Source organism: Mustelus asterias, chromosome 13, assembly GCF_964213995.1.
Source record: "Mustelus asterias chromosome 13, sMusAst1.hap1.1, whole genome shotgun sequence".
NCBI classification, from domain to species: domain Eukaryota; kingdom Metazoa; phylum Chordata; class Chondrichthyes; order Carcharhiniformes; family Triakidae; genus Mustelus; species Mustelus asterias.
The window spans coordinates 20,273,150-20,300,341 of record NC_135813.1 but is presented as its reverse complement, the minus strand read 5'-3'; the positions used below and the strand labels follow the sequence as shown (position 1 = coordinate 20,300,341).

The 27,192-nt window shown below is 39.4% G+C and overlaps 1 protein-coding gene across 17 annotated transcripts in view; it reads left to right on the top strand.

Moving 5' to 3' along the window:
* The window catches only part of gapvd1 (GTPase activating protein and VPS9 domains 1), a 107,241-nt gene that overhangs the window by 14,693 nt on the left and 65,356 nt on the right, over positions 1-27,192 (top strand). For 7 of the 17 annotated variants that reach the window (XM_078226482.1, XM_078226473.1, XM_078226477.1 and 4 more), the window contains exons 2-4: positions 917-1,009; positions 18,382-18,594; positions 22,163-23,006. In XM_078226482.1, the coding sequence (XP_078082608.1) occupies positions 18,410-18,594; positions 22,163-23,006 (1,029 nt within the window). In that variant the 5' untranslated portion in view covers positions 917-1,009; positions 18,382-18,409. Of the gene's footprint in view, positions 1-916; positions 1,010-18,381; positions 18,595-22,162; positions 23,007-27,192 lie in introns of those variants that run through there. The other 10 variants (XM_078226478.1, XM_078226466.1, XM_078226471.1 and 7 more) reach the window with 3 other exon arrangements.

Here is a 27,192-nt window from a genome sequence, read left to right as displayed (position 1 = left end):
CAGTACTGCACCTAAGCATTAGACTAGATTGTGATCACATCTCTAAAAGGACTTGAACCCACAGCTGATTCTCAGTGGCTAGAGTTTTGTGACTGACATCTGTAGCAAACCGTGTAATTGTGGGTTCCATGTGTCCATTTTCTTTTGTACAGGGATTAATTCTGATGTAATAGAAAACAGGTACTGGTTAGATTCTAAAATCAGAAAATATTGGATAAACTCAGTAGGTCTGGCAGCATCTGTGGAGAGAAACAAATGATCCTACTGTAGATGAGATTATTTGTGGGAAATGTTTTAATAAGCTGTTCGTTATTTACTATAACTAAACTGAAGGACAATCAATTGTTGGTAGTGTAAAAGCTGCAGTTTATTATTGGGTTAGTGCATTAACTATATGTACTAATTTTTGACCTCTCTAACTTGTGTTTAATGATGTAGCCAGTATAATCCTGTACATAAGGCAATTAAAATTTTCTAGTTGCTTTAAGCAAATGTGTAAATGATTAAAAAGATTTTACAGCCCTTTTGGAATATGGTATGCAGAGAAGCAAATTGTTTGGATGCTGTATGGAAATTTGAACGTTCTGTTTCAACTTACAGAATTAATATTGTCACAATTTAAATAGGAAGTGTCTGATTTGTAACATTTCATCTTGAACAACACATGGCAGATGAGTGAAAGATAGATGGTTGTAATTCACGTGCCCATTTACCACCTTTTGTTGACTTCCTTGCTGGCACGTTAATTGTTTTGTCATGTTTATTTACATTTGTAATAGCTCCCTCTCTCAACAAATTAGTCAGATGCTACTTTTGTGTGGTTGTTCATGTAGAATAAGTTATTCAGATCATCTCCTGAGACAAGAGAAACAACCTACTTTGCTCAAAAGATGTTCTGTTTTACCTTTGACTGCAGATCGAATTGCAAAGATCCCAGTATTCAGAAGTTGGGTCAGATTTGTTCGTTTTTAACCTCTGCAAAAAAAAACCGTGGAAGGTTGCCAAATAGGTGAGATTTTTTTAAAAAGTGTTTTTAATCAAAGCAAATCTTTCTTGAACTTCTTTTCCTGAAAGCACCAGCTTAAGTTTGGACACAATTTGTGTAATAAATGACGAGCCCAAGAGGTGGACAGTGGGTTTATTTGATCATTAGGGCATTGCAAGTGGGGTTTATCTTTACTCATCACGTACCTGTGTGTGTGAATAACAACCATTTAATTTTCTTCGCCAAGCCTGGGGCTCTATACAATTGTAATGCCACTCTGTTGAAACCTGGATATTTCAGTGTTCGAAATTTGGACTTTCCTGGTGTGTGGAGATGGGAGCTGTTGTTTCTCCTTCTCATTTTCTCTCTGTTACTTGAACATTAATCATCTATCCCTAGACTGCAATTAGTGCCCTTTATTGCTAGCTGTTAGCAGGCTTCAGGTATCTTCTAGCTTGATTCTTCCTTCCCTGCTGGGAAATGGTGCAATCTAAATTCTGAATCTTTTCCTTGATATGGTTCAGGTTGGAAATTCAGAGGAGGACAAGCCAAACTTGTGCCTGTTTGCTCTGTTATATAGCTTAGCTTGGATGGCACAGTGGTTAGCACCGCTGCCTCACAGCACCAGGGACTCGGGTTCGATTCCCGGCTTGGGTCACTGTCTGTGCGGAGTCTGCACATTCTCCTCGTGTCTGTGTGAGTTTCCTTTGGATGCTCCAGTTTCCTCCCACAGTCCGGAAGATGTGCTGGTTAGATGCATTGGCCATGCTGAATTCTCCCTCAGTGTACCTGAACAGATTCCAGATATGGTGACTAGGGGATTTTCACAGTAACTTCATTGCAGTGTTAATGCAAGCCTACTTGTGACTAATAAATAAACTTAAACTTAGCAAAGGAATTTAGGTCATGGAAATACAACTCTAATCTCTGCTCTCAACTAATAACAGCTATGTGGCTGCTTAAAGCTCCCCACAGTATCCATGGTAAGTAGGGGTAAATGTTAACCATTATTATTGTTACTGATAATAGCCATTGATGACCAGAGAGTTCATGGTTGTAGATCTCGGATGAAAAGTCAGGCTGTAACGATAGCTCATAATATTCTTGCCATGGGAAAGAATAAGAAAGGTGAGTGTGGAATTTAAATTGAAACTTGCTGTGATTTAATTGCATTTGCCTAATTGGTTGCCTACTAAATAATCAAGGGGCAAAAGTTGGAGGGATGAAATAAATACTTTTTCTCTAGTGATATTTATTGTATTAGGGAAACTATTGAGGATAAAAGCAGGTAAGTCCCCTGACCTGATGGGTTGCATTCTAGGATATTAAAGGAAGTAGCCAGTGAGATAGCGGATGCACCAGTAGTAATCTTGCAAGAATCCTTGCGTTCTGAAAAAGTCCCAGAGGATTGGAAAACTGTCAATGTAACACCCTGATTCAAAAAGGGAGGGAGACAAAAAACAGGCAATTATAAGTTAGCTTAACACCTGTCATTGGGAAAATGTTAGAGTCCTGTTAGGGACCAGATCAGAAACTCCAAGGTATATTATAAAGTTAGCCTAACTTTTATGATTTTGGTATTAGGGTGAGCTAAGGTATTCCACTGCAGGCATAATTCAATTGACCCACTAGGAAGTTTTGATCAAAACAAACTTAAGAACACAGTTTAATATAACAAAAAGAATTAGCATAACATTTACCAATTTAAATGCTTAAACATGATGAGTTCTTAACAGCTAGCTATCTCAGCAATGTAAGCAGCACCCCATAGACATAAACCTCTTCTTCAGAACCAGTTAGCACTAAAGAACAGATATGCTCACATGGATGCTAGATTTCCAGTCTTTTAACACTTCTGGACAGAGTTCCAGACCGACACCTGTCTTTTGACTCTCATACAGCTACCTCCAGAGAACAATCTACCCCAAAACAGCAGAAACTCCAAGAAAGAGACTTATTTCCTGGCAGATTCCAGTCTCCAACTCCAGAGAGAGAACGAGACACAGAGACAGCAGACTAAACTTGATTTCACTGTGTTGGCCCAGCTCAACCCAGTCACATGATATTTTTCTGTCAATTAACTTACTCAAGTCCTACTCTGCAAAATCCCTGGGGAACATGAAAATTACAGAGCAGCATTAGTTCAGATTATAATCGGCATTCGAACAATTGTGCTGCTGCCGTAATAATACAGGCCCAGTGGTACTAGTTAGAACAGACTGTTGAAATAGAATCCTGCACAACAAAGCATGACACGCATACACTTCTTAAAGGCACAGTATCATCACAATCCACTATAAAGGATGTAATAGCAGAGCATTTAAAAATACATAATATAATCAAGCATAGTCAGCATGGTTTTATGAGGTGGTAATGAGCAGGATAGATAAAGGGGAACCAGTAGATGTAATATACTTGGATTTACCAAAAGCATTCAATTAGGGACTGCACGAAAGGCTACTGAATAAAATGAGCACATGGTGTTGCGTGTAATATATCAGTATGGTTAGAGGATTGGCTACAAGTTAGAAGACAGAGTTGAGATAAGGGAATTTTCAGGATGGCAGCCTGTAACTAGTGGACTGCCACTGTGCCATCCTCATAACACCAGGTTTGATTCTAGTCTTGGGTGATTGTATGGAGTCTGCATGTTCTGTGTTTCTGTGGGTTTCCTCCGGGTCCTCCGGTTTCCTCCCACAGTTCAAAATGTGCAGATTGGATAGATTAGCCATGGTAAATTGCCCCACAGTGTCCTAAGATGTGTAGGTGAGAATCATAGAATTCCTACAGTGTGGAAAGAAGCCATTTGGCCCCTTGAGTCTGCACCAAATCTCTGACAGTGTGTCTTACCCAGGCCTTCTCCCCTGCCCTATCCCTGTAACACTATACGTTAATCATGGCTAATCCACCTAACACGCACATTTCTAGACTGTGGGAGGAAACCAAAGCACCTGGAGGAAACCCATGCAGACACGGGGCGAATGTGTAAACTCTACGCAGACAGTCACCCTGAGGTTGGAATCAAATCTGGATCCCTGATGCTGTGAGGAAGCAGTACTAACCACTGTGCTGCCCCCTTACTCGGAGATTATGACTTTTGGTTCTAGACTCCATCAAGGGGACCCCTTACTGAGATTAGGTAGATTGGCCATGGTAAATGAGCCTAGTTACGGGGATAGTGTGGCAATGTGGGCCTGGGTAAGATGCTCTCTTGGGAAGTCGGTGCAGACTCGGTGGGCTGTATGGTCTCCTGCACTGTAGGGATTGTGTCGTTCTATGGATCAGTGCTGAGGCCACAATTATTTACAATATCTATTAATGACTTGAACAAAGGAAGGGAATGTACTGTTGCCAAGTTTGTAGATGACACAAAAATAGGTGGGAAGGCAAGTGGTGAAGATGGCATCAAGAGTCTATAGAGGGATATAGACAGGATGTGAGTGGGCAAAAACTTGGCCTATGGAATCTAATGTAGAAAAATGTGAAGTTATGCACTTTGAGAGGAAGAATAAAGGAGCTGAATATTATTTAAATGGAGAAAGACTGCAGCACAGAGGGATTTCGGAATCCTTGTACATAAATCACAACCATAACGCAAGTTCAGCGGGTAATGGGGAAGTCAAAAGGAATGTTGGCCTTTATTTCAAAGGAATTGGAGTATAAAAATAGGAAAGTCTTGCTAAGGCTATACAAGGCACTAATTAGACCATACCTGGAATATTGTGAACAGTTTTGGTCCCTTTATCTAAGGAAAGATATACTCGCATTGGAGGCAGCCCAGAGAAGATTCACTAGGTTGATCCCAGGTATGGAGGGATTTTCTTTTGAGGAATAGGTTGGGTCTGTACTCGTTGAAGTGTAGAAGAATGAGAGGCAATCTTATTGAGACATACAGAATTCCCGGGGGGGTGCTTGACAGGGTAGATGCTGAGAGGCTGTGGGACAGTCAAGGACCAGAGGGCATAATCTCAGAGTAAGGGGGTCACCCATTTAAAATGGAGATGAGGAATTTCTTCTGATGGTCTTGAATCTGTAGAATTCTTTAACGTACAGAGCTGTGGAGGCTGGGTCATTAAGTATATTCAAGGCTGAGATAGACAGATTTTTAATCAGTAAGGGAATCGAGGGTTATGGGGATAAGGCAGGCAAGTGGAGTTGAAGATCATATCAGATCAGTCATGATTTCATTGAATGGTGTCGCACACTCAATGGGCTGAATGGCCTACTTCTGCTCCTACATCTTATAGTGGGATGTATAGCAGCTGTTAAACTTCTGTTTTAAATCTAACCTAAAATGTGAATACCATGACACTGTTTATGGCATGTTGTCTCTAAATAGTGTTCTCGTGCCAGCTTACACTTTCAATATTCGTAATTGTATTAAGCTGTGTAAAGGTCAGCTCGGTTTCAGCGAAAACTATATCGTGTGCAGTTGAATTGGACAGCAGGTTTTTGGTAATGAAGTTTGTCCCATAGTCATGAACCCACTTCCTGATATATCATAGTATTCTTAGTTACACTGGCTTCCTGCAAAACATGTTCCGCTAACACAACAAAACAAGGAAACTGTCAGCATTCTGTTCTGCTTAAGAGTTTCATATCATCCTGAAAGCTTTTGGTGGTGAGAGAAGGCATGAAATTGCTTGCTATTCAGTGATGTGTGGGAACTGATGCAAAGATAAATATTCTCTGAACAACTTTGAGCCTGTAAAGAAGGATAACCCATTTGAAAACTTGGTCATTTTTCGTGTCGATATGTTATTAATGTTGGAAAATTTCCTACTTTGGTTTTATTAAATCTTGTTATTTGCTGTTAATAAGGTAAGAGATGTTCATACCAGAAATGAATTGTGTTAGGATTTTGGGAATGCACTTGCAGGCCAGATGTGATCGAATGAATTATTTTTAATGATGTAGAATGAAGTTTTCAACTTCTTTTCCAGTAACGTGTGTAAACCTCAGCCTTTGAAAGTGCCCCTATGATGCACAATGTAACATGTTTCCATATCCCGCCTTTGGTAAAGAGATTACTTAAATGGAAATTGTGTCCAGTTATAAGTAGTTTTATCCCATGACAGGACTATGTTCTAATTGATTGTATTGTCTAGTCTCCTTGAATATTGTGTCCAGTTTTTTTTTTTTGTTATTGGCTACTTCCCTCAGCCCTTTGGTTTCTGATATTTTGATTCAACAGCTTTATATATCGGTTTAACTCGAGCCTCCCTTGGTTCAACTCTGTTTCTTTTGAAAATTTGTGCACTCCTCAACAGCAAACATGTGGCTGGCCATATTAGCCTAAATTGGATTTTCACTGAACTTGACAAGTGACTTCCACTCAATCCTCTGGTCCCTGTTGACCTGTTTTTGAAAAATTCAATCAGTCTTTAATATAATGGCTGAATTTTTGAACACTGCTTGATTTGTAACTGATATCGGAAATTTAGTTTTGTGCGTGCAGGATTATTTTCCCCATGAATGACCAGATTTTTTTTAAAGCCTGTATTCAATGGATGGATTTTCACCTGATTATGGTCCCTAAATCTGATTTGTGTTTGTACCCAGATGAGATTTTTTTAAAAAGCACAATTATTTTGGATCTAATTTTGGATTATGTTACCTAGTTATGATGATTGTTGCTGTCGTGCAGTAATTTTCAGTATCACTTAAAAATACAAACGAGGAAGAGGTGAAAGGACTTTACTCTTTCAATCCTTCACTTTGTATTGCTGATGATATATCCCTGACAAAACTCGTCAAAATCCGAAAGCAAAATATTGCAGATGTTGGGATTCTGAAGTAAAAACTGAGTGCTGGAAATACTTAGTGGGTCTGACAGCATCTGTGGAAAGAGAAACTGAATTAACGTTTCCAGTCGAAATTTTCCTTTCCTTTTTATTTACATAGACTTTGTACAAAGTCTGGACCGAATGTATTGTTTTTCAGGCTCTTGTTAGATGTCTTTTTTGTGTCCTATACAAAAGGCTATGGTAGGGACCAGACCAGACACTCCAAGGTATATATGCAGTTAGCCTAGACCTCAACTTTTGCATTTGATTTTGGCATTAGGGTGATCATGAAGTCTTTCACTCCAGGTATGATTCAAAACAAACTTCATTTAGGAATACAGTTAGAACATAACAAAAAGAATTAGCATCACTTTTTTGCCAATTAAAATACTTAAATACAGCTATCTCTATAGTTCCAATTTAGCAGTATCCCCCACAGACATGAATTCCTTCTTTAGAACCTGTTAGCACAGAAACCGAAGATGCTTACATGATGCTAGACTTTCAGTTTTTTAACATTTCTGGACAGCGGTTCGGACAGCAGTTACAGGAGGCAACAGCCTAATGGTATAAGCGCTAGACTGTTAATCCAGAAACTCAGCTAATGTTCCGAGGACCCAGGTTCGAATCCTGCCACGGCTGATGGTGGAATTTGAATTCAATAACAATATCTGGAATTAGGAATCTACTGATGACCATGAAACCATTGCCGGAAAAACCCATCTAGTACGCTAATGTCCTTTTTAGGGAAGGAAATAGGCTTAGATAGGATGGACGTAGGGAAGTTGTTTCCATTAACAGGGGAGACTAGGACGCGGGGGCACAGCCTTAGAATAAAAGGGAGTCACTTTAGAACAGAGATGAGGAGAAATTTCTTCAGCCAGAGAGTGGTGGGTCTGTGGAATTCATTGCCACAGAGGGCTGTGGAGGCCGAGACGTTGAGCGTCTTCAAGACAGAAATTGATAAATTCTTGATTTCTCGAGGAATTAAGGGCTATGGGGAGAGAGCGGGTAAATGGAGTTGAAATCAACCATGATTGAATGGTGGAGTGGACTCGATGGGCCGAATGGCCTTACTTCCGCTCCTATGTCTTATGGTCTTATGGAAATCTGCCGTCCTTACCTGGCCTGACCTACATGTGACCCCAGACCCCCACAAATGTGTTGACTCTCAGCAGTCCTTGGGCAGCTAGGGATTGGCAATAAATGCTGGTCACCCAGCAACGCCCATGTCCCATGAATGAATAAAACGGTTTCCAGCGAAGGATGTATCCTCAAACAGCACAACTTCAGCCAAGTAAACCTAGTCTTTGGCAGCTCAGTCTCCAGACTTCAGAGACAGAAAGGGATACCTCTCTCTGTGGCTTCCAAAACAGCAACTCTGAGATTCTGTTATATGAGAGTGGATCTTTCTCGGCGAGATTTATCTCCTGGCAGATTCCAGTCTCCAACTTCAGAGAGGAAAAGAGAGGCACTTCTCTCTCTCAACTCAAAAGCAGCACTTTTTTTTAGTTCATTTTATGGGATGTGGGCGTTGCTGTCTGGACCAGCATTTATTACCCATTCCTGAAGGCATTACTGGAGTCACGTGGGCCAGACCAGGTAAGGATGACAGATTTCCTTCCTTATAGGACATTAGTGAACCAGTTGGATTTTTACGACAACTGACAGGATAACCTCACATTTATCCACATTATACTGCATGTGCAGGTTAGGTTGATTGACCATGCTAAAATTGCCCCTTCGTGTCCTGAGATGCGTAGATTAGAGGGATTAGCGGGTAAAATATGTAGGGCTATGGGGGTAGGGCTTGGGTGGGATTGTGGTCGGTGCAGACTCGATGGGCCGAATAGCCTCTTTCTGCATTGTAGGGTTCTATGCCATGCATATGCCCACACACTCAGCCTGTCCAACTCTGCTGAAGCATCTCTGCATCCTCCTCACAGCTCACCCTCCCACCCAACTTTGTATTATCTGCAAATTTGGAGATAATATATTTAGTTCCCTCTTCCAAAATATATAATGTGAATAGTTGGGGTCTTAGCACAGATCCTTGCGGAACCCCACTAGTCACTGACTGCCAATCAGAAAAGGACACATTTATGCCAACTCTGCTTCCTATCTGCTAACCAGCTTTCTATCCATCTCAAGACATTACCTGCAATCCCATGTGCTTTAACTTTATGTAGTAGTCCATTATGTGAGACCTTGTCGAAAGTCTAAATCGGGAGTCTCCAAACTACGGCCCGCGGGCCACATCTGGCCCGCAGTGGGCCACATCCGGATTGGAGTTTGGAGACTGCTGGTCTAAATAAACAACATCCACTGGCTCTCCTCGGTCAACTCTACAAGTTACATCCTCAAGGAATTCCAATAGATTTGTCAGGCATGGTTTCCCTTTCATAAATCCTTGTTGACTTTGTCTGATTATACCACTGCCTTCCAAATGCTGCATTATGAAGTCCTTGATAATAGACTCCAGCAACTGCCCCAGTACCGACGTCAGGCTCACTGGTCTATTGTTTCCTGTTTTCTCTCTACCTCCCTTTTTGAATTTATGTTAGCTACCCTCCAATCTGCAGGAACTAATCCAGAGTCCAAAGAATTTTGGAAAATAACCACCAATGGACCTACTGTTTCCAGGGCCATTTCCTTAAGTACTCTGGAATGGAGATTGTCAAGACCTGGAGGTCTATCCATCTTCAATCCCATCAATTTGCCCAGAACCATTTCTCTACGAATGTAATTTCCTTCAGCTCCTCACTAAAACTTGTTTCTCTCATTACTAGTCCAACGATAATATCACTACACCACTAGCTCCCCTGAACTTGAATATTCTGTGTCAGCCTAACTACCCAGTCAACTTGAATATTCTGTGTAAGCCTAGCTGTACCCAGTCATACAACCACACCTGTCAATCACCCCAATCAAGCCCACTGCAAAATTCCAGTGGAACACCAAGGACAACATCAGTTCAGATTAAGCAATTTTGTTGCTGCATTAACAATATAGGATACCAGTTGTAGACAGAACGGCACAGATAAAATGGAAGGCACTGCTAGAAACATCCTGCACAGAAACGTGACTAAAATACATTTCTTAAAGGCACAGTATCATCACAGCTGCTGTCAAAGGCAAACCCTTATTTCCTGTGTGACTATGCATATTATGTCTGTTGGTGTTTGGGCTTGGGCATAAGGAATAAATTCCTTATACAGCTGATAGGTTAACTGCAAATAATATTAGATACCTTGTACTGTCTTCCTCTCACCACTTGATGGAAAATTAATGTTGTGATGGACCAAATATTTTGGGCTAGAAATGACACCAAGTTTATTAACAAATGTGACTAGTAAGCACAAAACGAAAACAGCATCTGAAATATAACACAGAGCACCCTGATTTACAATTTTTTTTTTCAAAATTTGGGAAGCGCTACTGTGCAAAAGCTTGAACATTAAATTGGATATTCAGAATGTTCCACTTGCTCCATGTTGTCTCAGGTCTGTCAAGGTGGCTAATCCAAGTAGGGTTCAAAGGCAAGTCAACCTGATAACATTTCATGGCACGTTTTATCCATGTGAGACAGCAATTTGTGGTGTGAGCTTGAATTTCACCCCTCCCTAGTGATGTCATACTCAATGATTCATTCCAGCATTTCTCATTGACAAGGCTTTAGTATTTTTTGTGCCTGTCATCTATGCAGATTAGACTACTGATGTTCTTTTGTGTAGTCCAACTGGACAGAGGTAAATTATTCCATTCTTTTCTTCCCCCTGTCCCACCACGATTGGTAGTAACAATAACATGAGCTGAATAGTTTGCTTTACTGGTATCCATGGGTGGTCTGTCACTGAAATTAAAAACAGAAAATGTTAGAAATATTCAGCAGGTCATGCAGCATCTATGGTGAGAGCAGGAGACCAAAATATACTTAACCTTTCACCAGAACATTGTTTTAGAAGATGGCACATTGGCATCTTTTTGCATGTGACAATCGTCATTTAAGACCCCCGATTGGGTATTAAGTTGGAAGGTTGCTCAAATTTTGTTATGTTTTCTGTGTGCATGGGTTTCTTCTGGGTTGCCCCGGTTTCCCCCCACAGTCCAAAGATTTGCAACGGTGGATTGACCATGATAAATTGTACATTAGTGTCAGTGGAGTTTAGCAGGGTAAGTATATGGGGTTACAGGGATAGGGCCTGGGTGGGATCGTTGTCAGTGCAGACCCGATGGGCCAAATGGCCGCCTCCTGCACTGTAGCGATTCTATAATACCAATTAAATCTAATTTCGCACAATTCTATTTATGATTAAATACATTTCTGACTATTTATATTTCCAGCACTGATTCTGCACTTGAACCAAAGTTGAAGAAGATCCTTACCGGTGTAACTGTAATAGCCATTAGCTTATTTTATCCATATTGCACTATACTAAGCAGAAGAATTAAATGTGACCCATATAAGTGGCACGCAAAACTCAGGGAATTGAGCCAAACTTTTCTAAAGTCAATTTGATGATTAATTGGAGAACTAGAAGCGTGTGTCTACTCATTTGAAGCATGCAGGAGTTGATGTCACTGTTCTTTAATGTCATGTTCGTTTGTTTTCACTCATGCCAGATCTTTTCTTTTGAGTTTGATTTTAAACCCAGATACCACATATAATTCCTTTATGGTTGCTTGTGTGAAGTTCAAACAGATGAAATGTAATTCCTTGAAAAAGTGGTTTTGCAGTGCTTAATCTTCAAAGCTTTAAAGTCATATTCAAGGAGAACATTTGTACTAAGAATTCACCATGACTGTGCTTTTCGAAAAAGTAAAAGGCCTGAAATCTTAGATTTTTATATTTTTCTCAAATGAGGCAACGTTCGGACACAAAAATAGAAAACACTGGAAAAACTCAGCAGGTCTGGCAGCATCTGTGAAGAGAAAAAGAGTTAATGTTTTGAGCTCTTGTAATCTTCAGATCTGGGACACTTTTTATGTTGAACATCCCAGTTTTTATTTTTTTAAGAGTGGATTTTCCCATTAGTATTTTAAGCTGGTGTTCAAACATTTCATTTTAAATTGGTTGAGTCATAATTGATTCTCGAACAGCTGAAAAGAACTGAGATCAACTTTTGCTTTTTTTCTGCTTTTTCTTGCATAGTTTGCTTCACACCTAATCAGTTTATTTCACATTTTCAAAAATGCATTTCAAGGTCTTGGTATAGACAAGCAATGTAAACTCAATTCATAAGCCTGAGTAGGATTTTTGTACTTGTCCTTGCTGGAATAATTATTAATTTTATTCATAATTGAGATCAAAAGAATAAAGGGCTTTAGAAATGCTAAGTGGGATGAATGCAAGTACACTGAGTCTTGTGTTCCTTAGTGTTCACTGTTGCAGTAACAAGATTTTCCAGTTTAATCACTAGAATAATTTGTTTTTATGGTCATTATTCATAAAGTATTAAAATTCATTGGAAATTGCTTTGCTGATTTGCGTACTTGGGACATTTTCCTCAATCGAAGTTATGCTAGAAAATTATATTTGTATGGACACTTGATTAGTAACAGCTGAAGAATGCCAACCCTCTGGGAGAAAAAATAAAGAACAGTAGGCCTAGTGATTTTAATCGCATTGCTGTGCTGGGTGGTTCAGATAAATAATCAGTAATACAAATGATATGTGTATGAGACAGTTCAGGCATGAGGAAGCCTCCAAGTGGTTTTGAACACCTCTGCAATAAGACAATTACTGGTGTCTGGTGGAATGATCGGAAATGCATAATCTGGGTGAAATGCTTCTGGAATGGATGAAAGAAGTTGAAAGTGGAAATGAAATTTGGTTCGAAATTGCTGTAATTCCTTTTTGGGAGAAATTGTATGATGAGAGTTCTGTTTTTAGTGAGGAAGGAAAATAATGTGGAGGTTTATGCAGTTGCTAAATTGTATATTTTACTCTTAATATTAACAACATTTAAGCTACTCGAGGTTGAGTGTATAAAATTGATCCTTCTGGTGACCTTGCGTGAACCACCTTTTATGCTCATTTAAGATGGAGCATTTCTTTTGTAAGCAATCCTACCAGGAATTGGTAAGTTGTGTTTTTGATATGTATGTTTACAGTTGGGGATCTAGAAGTCCCATTTATTTTGGGCGTGCTGTTCGGTTTCTTGTTAATATTGTTATCATCTGTTCTTCCATGGTTTGCATTGGTTTCATAGTGGTGTAAATTAAAATCTAGAGTTATTAGTAGAGTAGTGTTCTGCCCAGCTGAGTGCAACTCTAAAACAATCCAACCCATCCTTGCCTAGCATTCAGATGAGTACAATAATCTAGAAACAAGTCTTCATCTATGAATCATGTAATCAAAAGGGACAAGTTGGGTGACTCCCATAAATTGTTAGGAATGGCACCTCAAAAGCTACTTTTATAGTTGTGTGAAAAAAGAAAAGCAAATAATTATATTGATGTCTAAGTTGGTACCATTCCCTGCTTGCACCCTGAACTGGTAAGTTTCATCATCTTTGCTTCCAGTTTCCACTCTTCCCTCAGCTTCACATGGTCTATCTCTAACTATGCTTCCCTTCTTCCACTTCTCAGCCAATCAAGGGAAATGGAGACAGTAAATGAATATTCACGATTGAAGCTGCTGACTCTCATTGCTGCTTCAGCTACACATCCTCACACCCTCCTTCTATATGGACTCTAGTCCATTCTCCAAGTTTGTCCTATTCATCTGCTCTGATCATGCAACCTTTCATATTCATGCTTCCGATATGCGTTTTTCTTCAGCGAAGGATTCTCTGCCCCCTCCCTCCAGTGATTGACAGGACCCTCGATGTAACCATCGCATTTCCTGCATTTCTGCTCTTGCCCCTTCTCCTGCCTCCCAGAGTCATGGTGGAATGCTGCTTGTTTTCCCCTTCCACCACACCAGCCTTCTAATCTAACCTTCTGCCACCTTCAGCATGAAGTCACCACAGACCTTCCCTTTTTTTTCAGAGCTTATCATCGCAGTATGTTGCTTTGGCAGCCATATGTTTGCTTACAGAAGTTAATTTCATTGGCACAGTAAACACAACAGATGAGAGATGAAATGAGTGGAGAAAACTGTGGCAGACGCAGTTCAAGGTAAAAATGTGAGGTCATCCACTTTGAACCTAAAAAAGCTTGATCAGAGTATGTTTTAAATGGTGAGAAGCTAGGAACTGTGGATGAGTGTAGCAATTTATCAAAGTACAAAAAATATGACAATCCACTGGACATGTACAAAAATTAATTAAGAATGGAATGTTACCCTGTATCTCAAGAGGACTGGAATACAAAGAGCTGGAATTTGTATTACAGTTGTACAGAATTCTGCTCTGACAACATCTGGAGTGCTGGACGTGACCTTAAAATTAAGCAAGACTGTTCAGGGGAGATGCCAAAAAGCACCGTCACAAAAAGGATAGGTGAAATCTGGAACATGCCTAGCAAATTTCAAAGCCATGATTGAGAGATTTTTGTTGGGTAAAGGTATTAAGAGGGATAGAACCAAGACGTATAGATTTGATTAAGGTACAAGTTATCCGTTATCTCATTTAACTGTTGAAATAATTTGAGCGGCTTATTGGCTTAAATCGATGTTCCAGATCATGTGGTGGCGTTCCGCAGTTAATGTGATGAAATTCGTGTAATATGTTATCACGTTTGGGGAAAGACAATGTGCAGACATTTTGCAAACTTTTGCGTTCCTTGAAGTTTCGTGTTTTTGTGTTTCTTCATATTTATTTGAAGTTGATCCCTGTGGGTTTTCAAAGGGCATATATGGCTGTCTCATCCAGAGGATATAATTTCATGTAGATGCAATCCCTCTGACCATTTGAATTTTGACATTGTTCTATTGCATAATCTTTGGTGGCCTTATGACTCAACACTGAACCATTATCTAGTTCATTTTGGCATAAATCTGACGTCACTTTTTAAAGTGTTTCCCTTTGTATAGTGTACGTTTTAGAAGTCTGCTCTCTGCAATATTTTTTCCCTCTTGATTGGTGTCTTCAGTATTGAGTAAAGTTTTTTTTTCTAGAACAATCAAATTTTGTTCCTTGAATTCTCAATTTTTTATCAGCTTCAATAACATGATTCATTTTGTCTGACATTGCCTGCTGCCACTGAACATTGTGATGTTTGCTTAAGATGCGTACCTCTACAATATCTAGTAATTTTTGTTGTGCAGCAACTTCAAGGGTCTGGCATTGATAAGTGCACTGAAAAGTTAAGGAAGCATAACATTGTCATAGGCATCATAAAATAGAAGGGGAAGATTGTATAGGAAACTATTGCTTGATACATAAATACATTCTTTATGTATTTGAAATTGAAATACTTCAATGTTTGAATGGGGACAAATTTCACTTTGGGTTGTATTGTTAAGTGCAAAAATAAGAATCCTTTCCACCTTCAATTAGTGACAAAGTATATCAAGTTACATTATCAAATTGTACAACCATAAAATGGGTACAGTACTGAAGGACGCCCTTTGGTCCACCTTGTCTGTGCCAGTTCTCTACAAGAACAACTCTCTTTGTCCCACTCCCCTACCTTTTCCCTTTATCCCTGCATATTTTTGCTATTCAGATGAGATTCCAGTTCACTTTTGAAAACCACAATTGAATCTGTCTCCACCATGCTAGTAAACAGTGCCTTCCTGATCCTAATCGCATGCTGTGTAAACAGGTTTTTACTTGAAGTCATCTCTTGTCCATTGGTCATTCAGCTTGAATCCTGGTATTTCTGGTTTTCAATCCACTCCCAGTGAGAGCAGTTTCTCCCTATCTAATCTATCCAGACCCCATATCATTTAGAAGCATGCTATCAAATCCATCCTCTTCTCTAAGAAGAGCCTTGGCTTCTGCAATCTCTCTATTTAATTGAAGTACCCCACCCCTAGAACCATTCCTGGGAATCTTTTTCACACCTTCCCCAATGCCTTCATGTCCTTCCTAAAACGTGGTGCCCAGACTGGACACACTAGTCCCGTTGAGGACAGGTCGGTTTTTATACAAGTTCAGTATAACTTTCTTGCTTCTGCATCCTATGTCTCTATTTATTAAGCAAAGGATCCAGTATGCCTTGTTAACTGCTTTTCCAACCTGTCCTGCTATCATCAATGATTTGTGCACATATACCTCAGATCCATCTGTACCTGCAGCCCTTTTAGAATTGTGACTGTTATTTTATATTGTTTTCCTCATTCTTCCTACCAAAATGTATCATTTCACATTTCTTTGCACTAAATTTTATCTGTGCCCATTCCACCAACCTGACTACCATGTATATTTGAGTAATGATCAGCCTTGTTTTAAAACTGACCCTTTACTTTTGGCCAAAAAATCTAAACTTTCTATATTTACTGCCTACTCTGAAGTCAAACCTGCCTTGATACAAATCTACTCAGTGCTGGAATCATGAAATGGCACATCATTGAAGGCAGCTGTTTTGTCTGCGCATGTCAACTAGTGCTGTCAAGGCCCCTGCCTCACTAGTGTATGCTGTGTTCTCGCCAATCCTGCCCTCTCATATGGTAACATGGTTTCAAGAAGTAATGGCAGATACACAAGCTAGTTCAAACTTAAAAGTTGTTCTGCGTGCAGAGCAGACAAATAATTGTGCAGCAACTAGACAATTCAGGATATTGGAGAAGACGGTTGGAGATTGGTGAAAGCTTGCTGCACAGCTTCGGTAGATGCCCAAGAATAAAAGTGCAAGCAGAGGAAAGCCTAGCAAGTGACTGCAGCTGGAAGATGAAATTGCAAAGTATGTCAATGAAAATGGACTGTTTCTCTCAAATCTATCCGAATCTTTGCCCTGAAACAAGCGAGAAAAGTAGTATTGCAAACTTTGAAGCCTGGATGGTATACTGGGTTTATGAAGAGAAACGGAAGACCAAGATTTCACAGCGTCTTCCAGCAGAACCTGATGAGAGACTTATCATATTTCAGTGCTTTTTAATCAGACATCAACAAAATAATGGATACAGATTGGCTTGTTAGAGAACATGAATGAAACTCCCATGAATTTTGACATGCCAGCCAGTCAAAGAGTGAGTAAAGTTGGAGAGAAAACAGTGTTAGTGAAGACAACTGGCCTTGCAAAAATCCGAATGAAATTGTATACATTTGTTTATATGGCTCTTGTTTTTGATAAATTTGGTGTTGGCAAATTAATATCTGGCTCCATGGAGGTTGTTATTTATAAATAATTCAAAAATACCTTATGGCTCCTTTTGCGTGACTTGGGGTTGGGATTGACAGGAACATTTTCCAACCTAGCAGCTCTGTAATATTGAGATGATGGGAGAGAGTCGATTTCCACTCTTTGAATATATTACTCATGTAAATGTCGAGATCCAGCTTTTCGGGTAAAAATGTTGTCTTGGAAACTCTACTTTTACCCAAGTGTATACAGTATGTTTTTTGAAGTACATCACAATTTTCCCCACAGTTCATAATACTTTCAAGTTTTATCTCATCTACAAATTTTGAAAATGTGCGCTGCACTCCCAAGTTTAGGGCATTAATGTAGGTTGAGTAAATTTGCGAACCTCATACCGCCCTCTGCAGAACTCCACTATGAACTTGCTCCAGTCCAAAAAACAGCTATTCATCGCTACTGACTCCTCTCAGTCAACCAACTGCCACTATACCATTCCTTTTCTTCCATGCCCTTAACTTTGTTGATAAACCTATTTATTACGTAGCACTTTATCAACTATCTTTTCAGCTTAAGTATTTGCAGAAATTCTCTTTAATGAATTAATTGTATTTAGATTATGCATCTTGCTCCATTATTTGCCTTACTTTTATTGGCTGCAGCTAATAAGTATTTCGACTTGCAAAGCAACTGGTACAGCTAATGTTTGAGTTTCTTTTTCTGTACTGGGAAACCTTCAAGATGATTTGGAGATTTTCCGTAACATTTTGTTAAACATCTTGAAGTCAGTATGAATTAGTGATGTCAATGTGCCATTGTGGCTTAGTTCGAGGCAAACTTAATACATGGCACTGATCAGTGCAGACTCTGTACAGACAAACATGAGAAGGTTTTGCTTGACTAGACGGTTTGCTTTTCATCCCAAAAAGGACATGTTACCTTATTTTTGCATCTTCTGTTTGACTCGATGACCCCCTTATTCATCAGTGTACAAGTAATGTGCACTGTATTCAGAATAATTCTGGCACTTTTTTTGCGAGATAAAGGTATATTCCTCAAGTTAAAGATGCAGGTTATGTCCATATGAGTACCTGTAGTAAGTTCCCAATTTTTAGTTCATTGTCACATGTAGGTGGCTTTCTAATGGGACGGGACGTAAGTGAGAATAAGATCAAGCTGGTGATCTCATAGTCATGGAAAGGCATGGAAAGCCTGTACCTTGTTCTTGGAAGTAGTTGTATGTGGAGACTCAAAGGAATAATTCCAAATTGCCAAAGAAAAATAATAACAGTTTTTAGAACACAAGAAATTTAATGTACAAAAACATTAACCCAGTGAATGTTGTGGAGTAATAAATGTTTATCAAGTCATAATTGCTCAGTTTGTGTTTATCCAATTGAAACTTAATCTGTCTTTTTTCAGTAGGTATACTGTCCTGTGCCATTTGAAGATGGTGAAGCCTGATCTTCACACTCTGGCCCATCATCTCAAGCAAGAACGTCTTTATGTGAACTCTGAAAAGCAATTGCTTCAGCGGTTAAATGCAGATGTACTGAAAACTGCTGAAAAGCTGTACTGCTCAGCATGGATTGCCAAACAACAGCGAATTAACTTGGACCGTCTTATATTAACAAGGTGAGATCAATGTAGAGAATGTGGTTTTAAAATTACAGACAAGCAAATCTACATAGTAAAATAATAAAAGGCTAAATTTCACTTTAATGATATTCAGTGCCAGTTAATTGATACGGTATTGCTATTTGCTAATTAACGTTTTGGCTTGAGTTTTGTACTACCCACAATCCAGTGTTTATATTTAAAAATGTTTTTAAATATGCACTGGTGGCAATGTTTTATAAACCCCATTTTCGGGTAATCCATTACATTATTATACAATTCAACTATCACAAAAGTAGATGGCAAGTTAGATGGTCTGTGGTCTTTCTTTCTGGTGAGCAATTCCTGTAGTCTGATTAGATCCCTTCCCAGCCCAGAAGTAGATTCCTTGGCAGCTATAACAAAAATAATTATGAAATGAATAATTGCTTCTTCCAGCTGCTAATTAACTTCTGACCACAACTAACATGAGGCCAATCAAAGAAGAATGCTTTCAATTTCACAAAAATGCCATGGAACCACATGGGGCCAAATACATGAAATAAAGTACTGACAACTCATGCAAATCTAGTTGATCTAAATTTTATAACTAGCGGATTGTATCAAACAGCACAATCCAGCTGTTTGCAACAGGCAAAGTACTGACCGTGCCTAACTAGCTCGTGCTTGCAAAACATAGGGGGCAATTCTCCCACTCCGCCGTGCAGTGGGGTGGGAGAATTTCGCGGCCGGGCATGCACGGGATTTGCGCACGTGTCCCGTTGCGCATGCATCTCCCAGTGTTGGATTTCCGGTGCCATCAGATCTGCGCTGGAAACCAGCAGGAAGATAGGTAAATTATTTTAATCTTATTTGAATCTATTTTTCATGTAATTAGTGGGTCTGGGATTGAATTCTCCGGCCCATTGAAGTTAGCCCATTGTCAGCTTTTATAGGCTATCCAATTAGTTCCATAGCCCTGAAAAATTTATACTTTTCAAGTATCTCTCATTCTCTCTTGAAAGTTATTATTGAACCTGCTTCCACCACTCTTTCAGGCTGTGCTACTTTAAAGAAATTCTTCTCATTTACCCCCTGGATTTGTTGCCACTTAAATCGTCGTCACTAATCCTTCTGCCAATGGAAACACACTCTCGTCACTTAGTTGATTGAAACTCTTCAATTGAGCACCAAATATAATCTATTCTTAAAATGTAAGAAGTCTTGCATTTATTTCCTGTAAATGTAATGCCTTGCAGAACATTAATTAATAACAGCCCCGTCTTAACTGTTTGCCAGAAATCTGAGTATAACTGTGATACAGTAAGAAATCTCACAACACCAGGTTAAAGTCCAACGGGTTTATTTGTAGCAAACGCCACTAGCTTTCGGAACTGGCTGTTCCTTCGTCAGGTGGGTGGGAGTTCTGATCAGTTCCGAAAGCTAGTGGCGTTTGCTACAAATAAACCTGTTGGACTTTAACCTGGTGTTGTGAGATTTCTTACTGTGTTTACCCCAGTCCAACGCCGACATCTCCACATTATAAATGTGGTGCCATAGATATATATCATTGAACCTTAGTAATGGAATTCTGTCATTTGATGGTCATTATTTGAGGGTATGAGAATATAACCAATTCCTTTATTTTACTTGTAGGCTTATCACTTCTGCTTTATGTTTGACTTGATAATGACTTAATTGAAGGTGCATTTTTTGAACTTTCTTTACAAGTTCTGTTTTGGCACTAAGCTTTTTCACTAAGCTGAGGATTAGTAGTTGGTGAGAATTAGTAGAGACAAGTCAATTTATGGTCTCTCCTAGTTTGACTCTTGTTTAACTCTGAAAATAGATTTTTGGATATCCTTGCCATACACAAGAAGCTGTAATGGACTTTGTTTCTAAAAAAAAAGCAGTACTATTGGTAAATAAAAGTTAACTGTAATGTTACAGAAATGGCTTATTTTATGTAAATAACTTTTGGATGGCAAAAATGATGGCACAGAATGGTAAATCATCATTGGTAAAATGATGCAATGATGTACACTGTCATGCTACATTTTTACAATTTATAACACAGGCACTGCAGCTCACTGTTTAACTTTAAAATTAAGCTCGGGCTCTTCTTTCAGTCCACCTTGCTCATCCCTTAGGATAGGGGACCTTCTTTGCTTCTAAAGCTTTCACCTGTGTTACAAAAATTCTACACACCCTGTAACACAATACTTGCATTAAAAATTAGTCATACAATTAAACACCTATTTAGTATTTTTCTTAATGTCAGACGATTTTGCTGATGCTAGGTGCCAGATCCAGGCATCAGTGAGGGCTGTCGTGATGTGTGCACCGTGTGTTCCTTTTCGCACTTGCATGAGCAGTAGAGCTTAATTATTGGCTGTGGGTTAACATAGAACATACAACAATACAGCACAGAACAGGCCCTTCGGCCCACGATGTTGTGCCGAGCTTTGTCTGAAACCCAGATCAAGCTATTTCCTCCCTATCATCCCGATAGAACATAGTAGTTAATTTTAATAATTGCAGTGTTCAAACACACAGTTAAAAATTTGAGGGAAAGGTAGGTGGATCATGCAAGGCCTGCCAGCTAAGCATTTTGTACTTTTATCATGGACCCTTCAGGATATGGTGATATCCCCAGTTGAGAACACCTATTCTACAGAATCTGCATAACTGGATAGTTTATGTAAAACACCATTTGGTTATTCTTCTAAGAGCTTAATGGATAAATGCATTGCTTGATGGGGATAAGAGGCAAATAGGCCAGAATTGATGCACAACATGCATTTACTGGCTGTGCCAAACGAAAGAGAGGCCACCACAGTGACAGTATACTGGGATGAGGGCAGCAAGAATTCATCCCCAAGAAAGATTTCCTAAGCAGTCAATCATAAACTGTTTAAACAATATTCAAAGACTGGAACTTTCAGGAGTGGAGATCAGGTTAAAAGGCTGTATACCGTTTGACATTCATGCTGCAGTTGGAGATGCAGGCTGGGTAAGATGCTCTTCAGAGAGTCAATGCAGACTTGATGGGCAGAATAGCCTCCTCCTGCACTGCCGGCATTCTATGATACCGCACTCCTGTTGACACACTTAGAGTTTAGAAATCTGTTTACTACTTAAGTATATTCAGTGCTTTGGCCTCCGCAGTCTTCTGTGTTGGGCAATTCTACAAATTCACCACCCTCTGAGTGAAGACCTTTTTCTTATCTCAGCCCATCCCGTATCTGCAGATTGTGACCCCTTGTTCTAGACCTCTGAGCCAGAGAAAACAATATCCCTGCATCCTTTCTGTCCAGCCCTGTCAGAATTTTGTGTTTTATTAGATCCCCTCTCATTCTCCTAAATTCTAGTGAATACAGGTCCATTCTCCCCTCATGCGACAATCCTGCCATCCCAGGGATCAGTCTAGTGAGCCTTCACTGCACTTCCTCAATGGCAAGTATATCCTTTCTTTGATAAGGAGACCGAATCTGTACACATTATTCCAGGTGTGGCCTCACCATGGCCCTGTACAGTCTAAATAATTTGGTTGAAAGTGACATTTAATCTCATTCAAAGATAAATATTTGCTCTTTTTATGTTTCAGCGTGGAAGCTTCTCCGGCAGAATGTTGCAAACATGCCAAGATCTTAGAGAATACACAGTTTGTGGATGGATACAAGCAGCTGGGATTCCAAGAGACAATATATGGTGAATTTCTCAATCGGCTGAGAGAAAACCCCAGACTCGTTGCCTCGTGTTTGGTTGCTGGGGAGAAGCTTAATCATGAGAGCACGCACAATGTCATCCTTACAGTATTTACTGCCCTTTATGGTAACTGCATTATGCAGGAAGATGAGAGCTATCTTCTGCAAGTGTTACGTTATCTAATTGAGTTTGAACTGAAAGAGAGCGATAACCCTAGGCGTCTACTTCGAAAAGGCGCTTGTACTTTCAGCATTTTGTTCAAACTCTTTTCAGAGGGGCTGTATTCTGCAAAGCTCTTTCTAACGGCAACTTTACATGAACCAATTATGCTGCTGCTTGTAGAAGATGAAGATCACTTGGAAACTGACCCAAACAAGCTTATTGAAAGGTTTACACCGGCACAGCAAGAAAAACATTTTGGGGAGAAGGGCACAGAGCAGTTCAGACGGAAAGTGCAGGAAATGGTAGAGAGCAATGAAGCAAAACTAGTAGCTTTGGTCAACAAATTCATTGGATATCTCAAACAAAATACATACTGCTTTCCGCATAGTTTACGTTGGATAGTATCGCAAATGTATAAAACCTTGTCTTGTGTGGAAGGGTTGGCTGTTGGGGAGGTGAAGGCTATGTGCACGGATCTGTTGCTTGCTTACTTTATTTGCCCAGCAATTGTGAATCCAGAACAGTATGGGATAATCTCTGATGCTCCAATTAATGAAGTGGCACGATTTAACTTGATGCAGGTAAGATTCCTCTACTTATTGAATTCATTGCCAAGGTTTCATCTGTTGCTCTTTAAGACTGTGAAAAAATAACTATTAGCAATTAATATTGGATATCACACTGGTGGCATAGTGGTACTGTCACTGGACTAGTAATCCAGAGACCCAGGGTAATGCTCTGGAGACATAGGTTCGAATCCTACCATGGCAGATGGTTAAATTTAAATTCAATTTAAAAAAAAATCTGGAATTAAAAGTCTAATGACCATGAAACGATAGTTTCATCTGATTCACTAATGTCCTTTAGGGAAGGAAATCTGCCATCCTTACCTGGCCTGGCCTAAATGCGACTCCAGACCCACAGCAATGTGGTTGACTCTGAAATGGCCTAGTAAAGCACTCAGTTCAAGGGCAATTAGGGAGGGCAATAAATGTTGGCCCAGCCAGCAATGCCTGCATTCCATGAGTAAATAAAAATATCCCCTTAAAATTGGATACGCCACTTGCCTAATTGACGTTATTGGTCATTAGAAAAATCCATTCTGGTTAAATTGTTACTGAAGATTCTAGTAGAAAGATACTGGTACAAATTCCAACAGAAGTTCGCCTTTGTGTTAGTGTGTTTTACCATTGAATGCTCGTTTTGAGAGCTGTGCATAAACAAAGGGAGAATGGCCACCTTCTACACTGTGACCATGTGATTCTATGAATGTCTCACCAGTTAAAATTAAAATATGAGATTGCATAAAATGACACTGTCACACACACACGAAGTAGTTCCTTTTTCCAAAAAATTGAAACGTGCAATCATTTAACTGAACTCGCCCAAGTGTCGAACAGATGAACATCTTAAGACAGAGGGATCATAACGTGTGACAAAATTTGGAGATTCCTCTCTACCATGCCCGACTCTCCAGCCAAGCTGGGTCCTCTTGTCACTGCTCCGCCATCATGACTCCTGTATACTTTTGGGGGCCTTCTCTTACGCACGCTCACACTTGCTGTCGAGACGGTGCAGATAGGTGGTTTCTTACCCAAGGACCCATATCCAGTTCCTGGTGTTGGATCTGCCACTGTGAAAGGTTTTGGGATGTGATCTTCATCCTCACTGCTAAGTTACATAAAGTAGACATTACCTTAAATATTCTGTCAGTGAATCAATTCTGTCTGAGTTGGTTCAGTTTGCTTGTCCAGGTTTCTAAGGGTTAAGAATGCTGAAATCTAATGGTCCCAGGTGATGACACTTCAGGAAATACCATCCTGTGCTGTTCCTGTAAGATCAAACACACAAATAAAGCTAAAGTCTTCAGTTCGAAACAGCTCTTGCTGTGCACCCTTTACAGACATATAGAAAGTAAATAATCAAAAACAGCCAATCACAACATCCTTGAACCTAAGCCCAAATGGGAAGTTTACAGTAAACTGACCCAGAAAAGAACAAAGTGTCTTCATTTAAAAGAAGAACTCCATATGCTGAGATTCTGAATGAAAACAGAAAATGGTAGGCAGTCGCACTTGAAGCAAAACAAGTTTGTTAGAGGTCATACTCTTTTTAGAACTGAAAACTTTTAGTCGAAAATAAGGGGAAGGTGGAAACAAGAATGTGGATCACGAGAAATTTAACTAAAATTATCTGTAAAGTAGCATAAAAGCAAATGCTTAGATATAAAAGACAATTGCAGTGAACTAGTGACATTTCAAAAGAAAAAGAATTTGCAAATAGCCAAGTTGTAAGGGGAAAATGTGGCCAACCAGAAGGAAAAGGGAATAAAACTGCAGGTGCCTTCTAATATGAATTCTGAAGAGTTGGAGAAACATTAATGAGTGAGAGTCCTCGAATGAGTAAGAGGAAAGATGAGCACTTAGTCACCATTGCTCAGTTAAGTACATTATTATGCAGTTAGTTGACCAGAGGAATTAATTTTGTCACACGTTATGATCCCTCTGTCTTAAGATGTTCATCTGTTCGACACTTGGGCGAGTTCAGTTAAATGATTGCACGTTTCAATTTTTTGGAAAAAGGAACTACTTCGTGTGTGTGTGTATCATAAAGTTAAAATAAAATAAACCAGAGATTGAATGCTCCATTTTTGTTGGAATGATGAGATCCTATATTATTTCAATACTATAATGATGACAAAATATTTATTATTCATCCGAGGTATGCCACACTTGAGAGAGTTGGTGTAAAGGTCAAATTTCTGATCACAGGTGCTGTGTGCTGAGCATGAGCTGAAATAGAGAATGCAGCTGCAACTCAACAGAAAAGTCACATTTATTTGCAATGCTAAAGGTTAACAGTATTATCTCAAACATATTTTACAGTAAAAAGGAATGAAGCACAAAAAGAGGAAGTGCAATACTATAAACTCATAGAATTGTGATTTAGTTCCTTTGCGATCATGCTTGGGTTTAGGGTTGTAATCTATTCAAAGTAACCATGAATCAGCATTCATTTTGTTCCCAAACTCTTGATTGGACACTTATTGATGATGCATCTTGGATGACTCAAATATGATGGAAATCAAGTTTCTTCTAGAACATCAAGGACTTAAATAAGAGTAGGCCAAATGGCTGCATTCAAGAAGGTCCACTGTCTTTTTCTGCCCTATCTCTATGTCCCTTGATTCTCTTAATATCCAAAAATCTATCAATGTGCTCATCAACTGAACACCCACAGCCCTCTGAAATAGAGAATTCCAGGTACCCAACTATATGAATGAAGAAATTACTCCTCACCTCATGCTGGCCCTTTATTCCGAGATTGTGAACCTGAATTCAAGACTCTACAGTCAGGAAAACAGCCTCTCCGCATTTACGCTATCAGCTCTTAGAAGAATTTACACCTTTCGAAGCGATCACCCTTCATTCTTCTAAACAACAGAAAATATAGGTCCATTCTACTCTTTTCTCACTGGACATCCCCATCATCCCAGGAATCAATCTAGTGAACCTTTGCACCAAGTCTAAGGCAAGTGTATCCTTCCTTGGGTAGGGTCACCAAAACCGTACACTATATAATTGGAGCTTATTGTAATGTGTACAAGAACCCCTTTAAAATCCCAATATTTACCAGTCTCACCTTTTAAAAAAAATATTGTGCCTTTCCGTTCTTCTGACCAAAATGGATAATTTTAAACTTTCCCACATTATACTCAATCTGTCAATCACTTATCCAGCCTATATCACTTTGCAACCTTTTTGCATCTTATTTGCAGTATGCTTTTCCACCTAGCATTGTATTATTGGCAAACATAGATGAGGAAACTTGTAGATTGTTAAAGCTAAGGCTCAAATACTGATCCTTGTGGTTCTCTACTAGTTACAGCCTGCTAACACAAAAATGATCCATTTATTCCTACTCTTTATGTTCATTAACCAACCCCTGACCCGGGCGAGTGTATTACCCCAGTCCTTGTGTAACAGCCTTCTGTCCGACACACCTTACTGAATACCTTTTAAAATTTCTCTAGCCTGCTAGTTACAGATCAAAAACTGTATAAAATATGTCAAACCCAATTTTGACTTCATAAAACGATGTTGACTTTGACAAATCACTCTAGGTTGGATTTTTATCCCAGCAGTGAATCAATAATGTTAACCCTGACCTCAAAGCTTATCCATAAAGGTCTGGAGACCCATGTGGCATGCGTTTCCCCTTTCACAATGTCATTTTGAATCTGGAACCAAAACTAAACCTCTGGTTTCTCCAGGCATCCAGCAGCAGTGGTAGCTGCAGCTGCAGGTAGCTGTAATCACATTGAAGTATTCTCACAGACAGCAAACCAGGAAGTAACAACCATTGACTCCCTTCACTTGGAATTCTAAATTCTACAATTCATGAGTTGAATGATTGGAACTTGCACATGGGATTAAGGTGGAAGCTAACATATCAAAATCTTTAAAACTATGTTAATACACAATTTCTCATCAGAATATAACATTTCTCTTGAGATCAGTGAGGCTATTCAGTAATTAGGAACTAAATATGTTGTTTAAAATCCCAATGCCATGTCATTCAACTAGGTAGAACCTTTTCAAGATTTTTGCAATGAGAATAAGAATGTAAGGTGCAAATAATTTCTAATTGTTTATTCTAGGGCAGTGGTGGGCAACTTGCGGCCCAGGGGCTACATGCAGCCAATTTGGGTTCTGAATGTGGCCCACGAGATATTTTGTTGCCTGCCACGTTCTGCTAGTTTCTAGC